Source organism: Cottoperca gobio, chromosome 23, assembly GCF_900634415.1.
Source record: "Cottoperca gobio chromosome 23, fCotGob3.1, whole genome shotgun sequence".
Taxonomy (NCBI): Eukaryota; Metazoa; Chordata; class Actinopteri; order Perciformes; family Bovichtidae; genus Cottoperca; species Cottoperca gobio.
Genome location: NC_041377.1, coordinates 1,432,501 through 1,445,048, shown reverse-complemented (window position 1 = coordinate 1,445,048; position 12,548 = coordinate 1,432,501). Strand labels below are relative to the sequence as shown.

Sequence of the window (12,548 nt, the reverse complement as noted above, 5' to 3'; positions counted from 1 at the left end):
ATGGGACCCGGAAAACACTGAGGATGTGGAGAGCGAATCAAAACAGTGAAGTCGAGGGCCAGAAAAAACGAAACGATGACCTTAAGACGCTAAAACGACCGTGGTGATGACGCTCCGAGGGTTCGTCGCGGCGCCATGCGATCTATTGATTGGATAAACAAATATTGATTACAGCTTCGAGCTCTTCTCTCCGTGAGACTTTAAAGTGTTGTTGCCCTTCGATGTACCACGATATAGTTACACGTATATCTTCAATCTTTTCTCTCGATTGGAGTCAAAAAAGCTCCTTCTCGCACACAAATAAACACATACATCAGCACACAAGCTGACAAAGCCTCTCGCAAAACACATAAAAATACAATTACAAGGGCTTTCATGCTGTTCTAAGGAAAGCAGCCCGGCCCACCGCGTGCTGCCCTTTGTCGGCTGCGGGACCCAGAATCAAAGAGCGCTGACCTGCGCCGGCTCTGCCCGGCAGGCCTGCGGGGAGTCCTGCTCTGACTCCACACCCTGGTTGCCATGCCATGCTGGGACCCCCTCCCTCCCTCCCGCCCCCCCCCCCCCCCGGTTTGCTCCGTTATTTCCTCATCTCATCAATCTGTCAGCTAAGCCCTTTGACACGCAGCACAATATGCTCCCAGTATTTCTCACTTCATTCCCCCGCTTTTCAATATGGTTCCAGCATTTCAAGATTAGTCAGCTCACCCACGAGGCCTGCTCCCCTGGTGCCTTGGGACCAACCGGGGGGGGGGGGCGGCAATAGTTGCTAGAAGCAAAGAGATGGCACTGATGCAGCAGAGATGTCATGTATTTTAAATCCGCTACTTTCAACTTGTTGGACTAAATCTGTATGAAAACGTATTAAAGTTCAAACTTTCATCACAAACAGGTGAAACCCTGAAACCCCCGCCACTGGGGAGCAGCTGGGTCTTTAATAAACACACATTTCTGCCCAAGTTGGGAAAGTTTTCAGTATTTGCAAGTTGCATATTATCATTATTCTGGATTTAGCATCATTTAGATCTAAATCTTTGGCTTATGTTTCCAGCGCTGTCACTCAACCCTTCACACTGGTCCTTTAAAATAAGTTCTCTCCTGAACATTCATCTGACTGGAACATAAATACAATCCACCTCTGTAGTACTCGTGCAACCCTTGGATGCGTACTTGGTGTACTCTGACCAGCTCACATCTGCTCACGGCTCAGCCATCAGGACCTCAACGTAAATGAACACTGACGGGTACAGTCACAAAGAGACTTTAAGTAAACGTCGGCCACCTGTGAATACAGCCGACAGTTTTATGGAGATCGGGACGTGAATAAGAGAGTGTGTTTTTCTGCCACTGGACTGGACTCACTCGAGAACAGACCATTCAATTTATTTTCAAGTAAGGATGAAAGGAAGACTCCAAACTATGCATGTCGTCTATTCACTGGCAACGCTCTTTAAAGAAAGAAATAAAGACAGCAAAAAGAGTTGGGGAAGGGTGGAGGGGTGGAGCGCTGCATACATTTTACATACACAAGGCAGCAGACAAAGTGATTGTTGCTTCCCCAAAACTTTTTTTCTCTCCTCCAGAACACTTTCCTTGCTGAATAGGCACCTATTAGTGACTCCATTATGGGCACTGGGCTCTTGAATGGCTCCTCACTGTGCGTCTTTATCATAGTCAGGCCGTGAATACAGGCAGCCCCCTCCTCCTGAAGCCCAGCCAAACTCCTTACAGCTTGTATTGATAGGTGTTGTGGTGCTGGTGATGATGGGTGAGGCAGGAGACGGGGGGGGGGGGGGGGCTGCCACTCTCACCCCCCGTTGTGTGCTCCAGGTGTGGTGGGTTAAGCGTAGCTCTCCGAAGCCTCCATTGTGTCGGCTTTTTCTTTACCACTTGTTCCAATAATAAAAAATGGATGCAGTGTTTTACATGCATTAGCTGATCTCCATAATACCATTCCCCCGCCCCCGCCCCCGCCCCCGCCGCACCCCAAGACAAGTCAGGCCTCCGGCGAATCGCTGCACACTGCCTCAGAGCTCTGTATTGTTGCTGGATTATTCAGGAGTTAGCTGAAAGAGACAGGCAGAGTGGGGTGTCTGTACTTTATCTCCAGGGGAGACAGGGGCTAAAGAAGGAGCTTCTTTAGAGGAGTGAGTTACTGCAGCGAAAAGCCCCAAAACACCTGCAGAAGACAAGCGCGAGGAGGCCGAGGCAAGGCTCCCCTATTGTGTCTTTACTTTACTTTTGTACCCGGCGAGGTTCTGTAAACTAGTTCCTGCTGAATGCAGGAGCTTCTATTCATCACAAGTCACAACATTATCACCTCGCTCAGTCTGCACCCACGCTGCTGCACTGACACACACATCAGAATGTGGGGGATTTCAACCAGCAAGACATGTGTGTGTGTGTGTGTGTGTGTGTGTGTGTGTGTGTGTGTGTGTGTGTGTGTGTGCGTGTGTGTCAGTCAAAGCAACTTTGAAGTTATGTGTGTACTCGCAGTTGAAGGAGGGAGACACAGAGAGTAAGAGAGACTTTATGATGAATATGGAAGCATTGTTCAGCCATGCTTACCTCCGCAGGGAACCATCTGCTCCCTGTCAATGCATCACCTGCTCGTCTGAGCCGTCTCCAGGGCAACAACGGGTGGGGGGGATTAGGAGAGGTTATGGCTTTGATGGGAGGGGCTGTCGCTGGGGACAGAGAGGACTGGAGGAGGAGGAGGAAGGGGGGGGGGGGCTGATGGGAGGGAGGTAGCCAGGCGAATGTCGTCCTCTGCTGGAGAGAGTTACAGTCAGAGTCTGGATACAGTTTCCTGCGACGGACGCCACTTGTTGAACACGTTCTTGGTCTGGAAGGAAGAATTTAGCGTAAAATGTTGGAGCCGAAATTAAAGTCGTCAGTAAAACTGAGGTGAATCCGCCCAAACTACAGAATAATGACAATTAAATCCAACTGCAAGAGTAATCACTCTGGAGAACTCACAGGGGATAGTTCTGTGGTAAGAAGTAGTTCCAGAAAGGAAGCCTGCGAACCCTTAAAGGATCACTCCACTGATCTCACACGTGGCGTTCAGCCGCTGCGTGATGACTTCTGTGTCTCTGGACGAAGATTTACAAAGTAAAGTATTCCAGCTTTGCTTTAAGATGAGAGATTTCCAGAACATAAACTGCCGTGGGGCTTTGAGAGAAGTGGACTGTGACGAAGGATGCTATCCAGTTGCATTATGGGATCTGTAGGATACAGAGTTTTGAAGAGTTGTGATACTGAAAGCCAGTTCATCTCGCCCTCTGATGCACAGATTTGAACCCTCATTTGTTTTTTATTGAGCTCTTGAGAGTCTTTATGGAAGATAAGTGCAGCACTGACCATGAAGGTGAGCTGCACTACATCTACAGAGAGGAAATGACTGTGATGAGCTGCCGCAGAGTGACAGGCCCTCTGTGTACGCAGGCTTCGTCAGGTACCGTGTGACGAGCAGCGTCACCTACAGTACATTGTGTTCTGCCAGTGACGGCTGGGTAAACACAGACCTGAGGACAGCTTGGAAGGCAAACACTGACTGATGTTCGGTATAATCTAGTCTCTATTCAAGGCTTTGAAAAGCCCAAAAGTTAAAAAGGAACAGATCGAGATTTTGTCAAATATACATACTTGGTTTCTGGGTGACACGGAAAGTCTGACTGACAGGTGAAAGTGACCACGGCTGCAGGGAGGAAACGCCTTTTGTGTTTGGTCAGAGAGCTGGTGAGGGCGGTGAACCAGGTCCCCCTGCCGACGGGATCATCAGCCTGAAGGCAGGGAGGGAGGGGCTGGATCACTCTCTCCTCACATCAACAATACACCTTCTAACCATGTCATCCCCCTCAGGTAGGGACCTCAACTCTCCCCCCTTAGAACACTCAATCTAATCTCCATCTTTACCACATGTGTGGAACACAAGATGGCAAGGTTTGCAGCTACAGCATGAAGTGATAAGTTAAAGTAACCACGATGATGGCGTTATATGAAAAGTTAAGGGTTTACCAAAGTTAGTGGAATTAAAACTCACGGCCAGCCATCCAACAGGGGTTGAGATACGTCACTCAAAACCACAAATGTCAAACTAATGGAGGTGCACGAGGAAAGGTGGATCACCAAAGTCATTAGGAAACATCCTCTCAGGACCCTGAAGGTCTGCACAGAGTTTCAGAGCAACACATCCAACAGTTGTGGAGCTGCTGACTAGAAACAAGTGTCTCCTTCAGAGCACCACTTCCCTCTTTCTTACTAAAACTACCACTGGGCCTGACGCAGACTCTCTCCCTGGATGAGGTGTTGATCCTGGGAGAGTTCCTGTCAGGGCCACGTGTAGCAGGGACCCGGGCCAGGGAAGGGGGTGACTTTTCTGGGTGTAAAATTCAATTATCCAGCGGGTGAGCGTGTCTGAGCGTGTCTGTTGTGAGCGGTGGGTGGACGGCTGCCCGTTCCCAGCATGCGACAAGGAGGTTAAGAACCACAGAAAGGCCTCCATTATCCCGAGTGAGAACGGCCCATGTGGCTGGCTGCACGGCCCCCGCTCTCATTCACTCCCCTTTACAACGGCACTGCCGAAAGCCTCAAAGTTGAATTCTCTTTTCTCTGCTCCCACTCCTTTTCTTCCTCTCGCCCTCCTCCCCTCCCTCTCTTGCTCTCCTACTCTCAGAAAAGAGTCTCCACAATGCTGCTGGAAGGCTGGAGTGGATTCTTCAGCACCCCTGTGGACAGTGCACATGTGGACAACATTCACAGGATGTCTGTCAACTGCTCCATTAATCAACGGCATCTCATGAAAGCACAATTAGGAAAGCTCACAACTCGATAACAGACTCTCATCTCTAAACACCCCTGCGACTCCTCCCGCACAGCAACGCTCCGTTTTCCTCGTCCAACCGCACTTTTTCCACAACAATTCTGAAAGAATCTGGAGTTGCGTAATCATGACAAAACAAAAATGTGTTTTTCCTAAGTGAGGACAGCTGCGGCGTGTAAAAGAGCTCATTCCTCGCAGTCTGTACCCATCGGGTAGAAGAGCTGACTTGCATCTGGCTCATCATTAGTGTGAGAATGGACCTTCAGTGCGTGAAGAAGACTGAGGACACTGCACCACTTCTCCTGATAAATGAGCAATTGTCTCCATCACCATTAAAGACAGTAAATGACGCAGTAGGGAGCTCTCCATCCACTGTACAATATGAAGAGACATCACGTCCCAAATTGCTGACCGCTGGAGACGAGCAGACGACACACACTGGCCCATTATGAGGCCTCTGCAAGAAGAAAGTGTCCGCTACAGCGTGTTTATGTGCATTTCAATTAGGCTGCAGTACATTCCAGCTGTATTGGTCGATATTTCAGCAACTTGGGGCAGACGAACGATCTGTAAACACAACATTGACATAATATAATAATATATATATGTTGTTGCTCCGTGTGCCAGTGGAGCTCTCTCAACATTACCAAACCTACACTGCCCTCATGTGGCACCTGAGGATCTCCTCAGTCAGGTGGGATAGTTGGAGAAGCACAGACAGATTTGTTTGCTCTACTCCTACGGCTTTAATATTAATATGGCTGCATGTGTTTGCACGTAATGCCCAACTTAAGGAAGTTATACAAGTTATTATACAAGTACTTTCTGAGTTATTTCAGGAGACTATGGAGATTATGTATATATATAATGTAATGTAATATATATCCTCTATAAGACCACCTCTTGATTAATCTCCTTTAAAATAAATGATGACTTTCATCTCCGTCCACTAAACCAGCTGAATGAGCTTTGTTAACTGTAAGTTAAGGAAAAACCTGAAGCCACAAAAGTTAATTGACAACAATTTGATTTTTGTAAGCAGGACTTGCACCTACATATAACTAATCTTCTTCAATCGTTACCTGTGAAACTGTATTGCAGCCTTGTTATACTTCATGTGAGTGCAGGCAGGTGGTGTAGTTCTTCAAGCTCACAGCATCCAATGCAGTCTCTCTGCCAGTCATCCAGGCTTCTCCTAACGAAGGAAATAAAAAGATGGTTGGCTTTCACTTCAAAGTGTTTCTATGATTCTATAATTCTATTTAAACCTCGACAAGCTATTGTTGCTGACTTTGATGTATTGAAGGCAGAAGTCCCACTGACTTGTAACAACTAATATATTAACTACAAGATACAGTCAACCCAAGAAAGCAAGGCCAATCTGAGAAGAATAACACTTTACCATCATGTCAAAATGTGTATTTGTCCAATACCTGCAAACTAATTACACTACCATCAGCTGCACTTTGAGTTTAGTGCTAAATAGCTAATGTTAGCATGCTAACACAGGCTAACATAAGATGGAGAACATAGTAAACAATATACCTGTTAAACATTATCATGCTAGCACTGTAATTGTGACTATAGTATGTTAGCATGCTGTAAGTAAAAACAAGTGGTGCAGCTTGGAGATTGAGAAGTTGGAGGCTAACATTAGCATGGCGGCCATGACAGTTGTACTGGAGGTGTTTGCTGCACCTGCTCCAGCTGTTTGTTTCAGCAGGAGCTCCTGTCGGTGCTGCAGCCTCTCTTTTGTTGGTTCTGTCTTTTTTTATAGCGATTTGCCAAACACCCAGGACAACATTTACATAGATTAGCTAGCTGCTAGCTTCTGTAGCTGTCTGTAGCATATATGACAAGTCGGGTATTAAAGACTCTATTAGCTGGTTCTGGTCATTCATAGTGTGTATTTAATATGCAAATAGTACGTTTTTTCTAATTTGAAAATACTGTATTACTCTGCCGCTAACTAATAGCAGATTTAGAAAGAGTTTATTTCCTGTATCTGTGTCACGTGCAGCCAGTTATGAGGTCAGGGCATGTCCGGGTCACCGAGGTCATGACCTTGGTAATTATTTCCTGGATTTTATGGTGATCATTTCATCATCTGCAGTCTGCTCCACAGCTGAGTGTGTGTCAGTGTACAGTCTCTAGCGCTCCTAAAATGAGATTTGAGATTTAAATTGGCTTTTACAATTAAAATGTGTTTATGGAATATTGCTTACGGGCACAAGCAAAAATAACATGTTTATGTTTAATCCCTTTTAGTAATGAGCAGACTAGCGGCAGGTTCTGAGTCTATTACCTCCAATTGGAGAAATGGACATGAACAAAGATTATTACCGATATTTTGCATCAGACAAATCATGATTAAATTAAATTTGTTAGAGAGAAATTGTGTGATTTGTCCAGATATAAAACTGTTTTATAGCTATAGAAAAGTCAAGACGCACATTGTTCTCTGTAAGTAGTTGTGTTGTTGTTGAGGTAGCCTTACTTGCACTTTACTTGAGTACTTCGATGTTATGCTAACGTTATTTAATACTTATACTCCTTATGCGTTTGTATGCAGCAGTGTCTAAAGTGATTTAAATGAATTAACCCCGCCAGCTGCAACATTAAAGTGATGTACACAATATGCATACAGTAATAAAGAATATAGATGATTATTAAACGGACCATTCTGCACAATGTGTTAATTAATGATGTATTATTAATATATACACCATATGTGAGTCTTTCTCCCCCCGCTGGCCGCTGTAACGGTACTTAAAGTCGGGTTTTTTTAGGCAACTTCAACTTGTTTTCAGGTCAGTCCTGTTGCACAAACACAAACAGGAATCAGCAAAACAATAATGTTTCAGCTGACAACCAGCAGTGCGTAGTCGGAGCCAGCTCCGCGCGAGACAACAAGAACCAGATGTGCCATTCTGTTTCACAACAACCGTCCCGTGACATGCCGATGCAGAGGGGGGTGTGGTGTTACCACGCAGAGGTTTTATAGACAGGAGCTGCACACACAACGTCTATCACAGTTCAGCATCAGCACACACAGATTGTACACCTGAAGAACAAGAGGATGGAGGCAGCATACAAGCAAGTGAATGGAAACTACGGGCAGGAGGGAGAGACAGAGGACCCGGGCACAGGCACGAGGGTAAATGTGATGTTGTGATACCTGCGTGTACAGCTTCCTTTGCATTTGGCTTTGACACCACTTTTTTTATTTGCAGAAACAACTTGTGTGTGATCTTCTGTCATGATATGGTCATAAAGTTATATGAAATAATCCTCAATCTGCAAAATGAGATCAAACTCAGTGTATTTTTAATGCAACAATAGAGCCTGGCATTGCTGGAATATTTCAGGTAGACAAAGCAGGGACAGTCCAGAACAAGAACAAACAGCTGATGTTGCTGGAAAATGGACAATATGTGCTCGGGAAAATGTTTTACAAATGAACTAAACAGGTATTTGGACATCCTGGATACAAAATGATGTCTTGTCTGTTATGTGTATAAAAGCTCGAGCTTTAGTCGATGCACCAAAAAATATTATGCAACTATTTTTTTTTTACTTATTTGACTTTTAAAGCAAACATTACATAACATTACATTAGACATTCCTGCCTTTCTTTGTCTTATGTCAAAGTGTGATTACAAATATTTCTGTTTTGAGCTATTGATGTAATCTTAGGGTGGGTTAGGGGTCATGATGACAGTATTTTATAGTAAAAAACTAAAGTAATCTGTAGATTAATCAATCGTGAAACTGTTATTTCAGCCTTCTGGTTTAAAGATAAAAGAAACCCTGTGCAGTCAAGACTTTCTTGAACTAAATTTAACATGAATTCTTTCAAGTAAAGACTCCATAAATATTGTTAGATTGAATAAACGACTGTGACCACAGCAAAGGTCAACGTTAAGTGTGAAGGCTTCAAGCTGTCAGAGGAGACGTCTCCAATGACACAGCTTTCACTAGATGTCATGCACTTTCTGCGCATGACATCTAGTCACAGATGTGCAGAATGAGCTCCAAACTTAGATGAATCACCAACATTGTGATTAGAATATGTGATTTACACATACTCTTGATTTAAAAAGTGGAACTGTGGTGTTTAGAAAGCTTTGTTAGAGTTAAATAGACTATCATTCTCCTTCAGCTGCCAGATTTAAGTTTGAAAACACATGTTTCTTATCTCAGGAGATCAAAATAAACTATAAATGTGACACATTTATTACTCCCGCTTCTCTTTCATCTGACTCCTGCTGTAGAAGTAGTGACAGTGGCTGTAAAACAAAGTGCTTAAAGCACATAAGAAAACCCATAAACTCCACATTTATGCTACTTGCTTTCTCCTGAATTGTGTCTCTCTCAGCGAAGAAGGGGCTCCATGTACCTGGAGGAGGAGACCAACAAGTCCGAAGTCATCTCCTGCATCTTCTCCCTGAAAGAGGAGGTCGGAGCTTTGGCCAGAGGCCTGCGGCTCTTCGAGGTACTGACAGCTCACATACCTTTAAATGTTGACCAGGAGCCCGAATGCTTCGCCTGGTCTTGCTTAGTCCTCCTCAAGACTTACATAAGATAAAACGGACACATATTTGGCTTCAGTCGTCATTAAAAGATGGATCCTTTCTGTCTGGTCGTGACATAAGTTGCCAGGAAAGGAGACCTGGTCTGAATTGGCTGCAGACGATGCTCCTGCAGCTGAACACCAACCGGAGCATGAAGGAATGTTAATCCATCACTCAGGTGGTTCAGTCCGCTTGGAGTGTAAAGTATAGATTGACTGAATATTTCAATAAATAGCTGGCATGAGATATCAACATGAAGATCAAAGCCACATGTGTGTGTGTGTGTGTGTAAAGGTACAGCCAGTTAGCTTAGCTTAGCATAACGACTGGGCACATTGTTTTATCTGTAGATAGAAAGTGAACTCAAGATTGTGTTACCTTTGCACAGAGCCGAGCTAGCTCTGTCTGGTCTTTATGCTAAGCTAAGCTAAGCTATGCTAAGCTAAGCTAAGCGACTTCTGGCTCCAGCTTCATCAGAAAGAGAGAAAATAAACGTAGGACACGATGAGAATATGATGAAATCGGGTCTTTTATTTTCCTAAAGTTACTGATTAACATGAGACAAAACACGCTACGAGGACAGTATGTTCGTTCAGAACTTGAGATGTAAAGACATTAGAGTATCTACTTCACCACCATTTCATTTGAACTGTTTCTGCGCAGGGATAAGTCGGTCGTATATATCATTATTTGTAGTTGTTTCTGCGTAGTTTTCTTGCTCTTGACCTTTTCTGAGCCTTTAGAGGAGGAACATAAACAAACCTTATCTAAATCTTATCTCAGATGTTTGTGTGTCCGTCATGTGCAAACATGAGTGACTCTTTGATCCTGTGACTCCTCCAGGGTTTCTATGATACATGATAAAGAAGGAGCATTGCACTGCTCAGACATTTAACTACTGATCGCTCACTTGTTAAACAAATAAAGTTTATTATATTATTATTATTATTATTACTTCTGGTTACTTGTTTCACCTGAGAAGCCTTGCGCACTTAATGCACATTTATAAATATTTGTACTTCGACTCTCCAGCAATTCAATATTTCTCTTTCATAAAGTCTGAAATCGAAGCAGCAGCCCGAGATCCTGATTTGTAGTCCTTAGTAATGAGTCTGGATCCTACGTTTCCCATAATGCAACTCAATAGTGTCTTTGGAAAGCTCCTTCCAGACACAGGCTTGTGATAAATAAACCGAACGTTTCCCTTTAAAACACTGCTGGCATGTTAATACACCAGTAATAATAATCCTATATAATATAATAACACTTTGCATAATAAGATGTTTTATTATTAATAATAATAATAATATATGCTTCACTGAAGAGTTGTATCAATCTTCTCATCCAACTCTCTGCAAATTAGCATTTTCCCCAAATGTCCAAACAGCCCAAACAGATGGGCACGATAAGTCTATTTATTTAAGTTACTGATTAACATTAAAGAAAACAAAATACATGAATGTGTACGTGACTGAAGGCTCGAGGTGAACTCTGATTAATCTTCAACATGGACGACGTATCAGGTTTACAGTTCTCCCCAACATTTCGCAGGAAAATGGTTCAAAACATTCAAATTCTCCTCAGACGTGTGAGTTTGTGGGGGTGGAGATGTGGGTGGAGATGTGGGTGGAGATGTGGGTGGAGATGTGGTTGGGGTGACTCTGTTCAATATCAGGTATTTGCCAAATGCTGCTTTCCAAATGCAGCAGTAAACATCAGGATCCTCTTTGAACCTATGAGCTCTCACTTCCCTGATCCTCCCCCTGCTCCACCCCCCTTCCTCCCCTATTCGCCTCTTCTCTCCAGCTTTTCTATAAAACAAATGACCCCCAAACCATCAACACACGCCCCTCTCGCTCCCTTACAGCAATGTAACACATGTTGATCCCCCTTCTTCTTCTTCTTCTTCTTCTTCTTCTTCTTCTTCTTCTTCTTCTTCTTCTTCTTCTTCTTCTTCTTCTTCTTCTTCTTCTTCTTCTCTTCTTCTTCTTCTTCTTCTTCTTCTTCTTCTTCTTCTTCTTCTTCTTCTTCTTGCCCTGCCATGTGCTAACACTTGGCCGGGCAGTGGCATCTTCAGAATGTCTAATCTCCATATTTCAGTCAGACGTTGCACACTGTTTATCCGCCTGGGATTGGAGCCCATGTGACACAACCACGTGGCTTTCATGTGACAAGTCAGAGCCACTGGCCGGCCTTGACCTCGCGCCTCAGTCAGGGCGACAGGAGGAGGGTTAATGTCATCAGCGTGCAACCGAGAGACGGCGCGGAAGGGTACAGAAATGGGACAAAATGACCCGTGCATCCTGCTGGGCTGAGGATTTAGGCTTGGCTATGTTAAGCTGGACCAGCCCACCAATAGCAGACATGTTGCAAGTATTTCCTTTTGTGCACAGAAACAGAAATGTCATTAAACTTTCTGCTTTCCCGTCTGAGGGCAGGGACACATTAATCACTTAAACGTGCATGAATTTAAAAGTTGTAATCCCAAAGCTTCACCCTTCTGTGCATTGTTGCTAAATGCACTGAAAGCACAACATGCTATCTATCAAACGGTTCAATGCAGCAACAATAATTGATCGTTGAACTTTGTTATTTTCTCCTCTGATATGCTTCGAAAGCTGACAGTGAAGCAAAGTCATCTTTTCTTATGAACGCCAGCCTGGAATCAGTCTCGGGTCATCTCTGTCCCTCCCGGGGGGGAAGCAGGACCACATGGGCCTTAAAGAAAAGCCATTAAAACGTACAATAGGATCCAGATGGGAGAAAACCAGAGGCCCCCACTGCGCACGCCCTCCTCTTTACTTAGCCTATCGAGGACAGAGAACAACATACTCCCTCTCCCTCCCCAAAGTTACTTCATCAAAAATAAATGTTTGATGGTAAGTACTAATTAAAGATAGTCACGCTCTCGCTTTAAAAGAACATGTATCCAACGGAGAAACATCCCAAGGGTTTAGTGTTTATTCTGCAGCATGAGAAGAGCCTGAATGCAGACAGAGCAGGATGAATGTCTTCACTATGCAGGTGCAGTCTGTCTGGAGAGAGAGATCCAAGCAGACCTCCATGCTGGACTCCACAAAGTCTGATAAATAATGATCATTTAGTAACAACACACCGCCCTCTAGTGGTGGAACAAAGTGCTGCAGCCTGTT

General features: G+C 44.3%; 1 protein-coding gene across 2 annotated transcripts in view; it reads left to right on the top strand.

The window, feature by feature from the left end:
* Positions 1 to 7,752: 7,752 nt before the first annotated feature.
* Positions 7,753 to 12,548, top strand: part of pah (phenylalanine hydroxylase) — an 11,216-nt gene continuing 6,420 nt past the window's right edge. Inside the window, exons 1-2 of one of the 2 annotated variants that reach the window (XR_003834557.1) lie at positions 7,753 to 7,979; positions 9,201 to 9,317. Coding sequence is in view for 1 of the 2 variants with exons in the window: in XM_029462091.1 (XP_029317951.1) it covers positions 7,902 to 7,979; positions 9,201 to 9,317 (195 nt within the window). In the remaining variant the exon portion in view is untranslated. The remainder of the gene's footprint in view (positions 7,980 to 9,200; positions 9,318 to 12,548) is intronic. The other variant, XM_029462091.1, reaches the window with a different exon arrangement.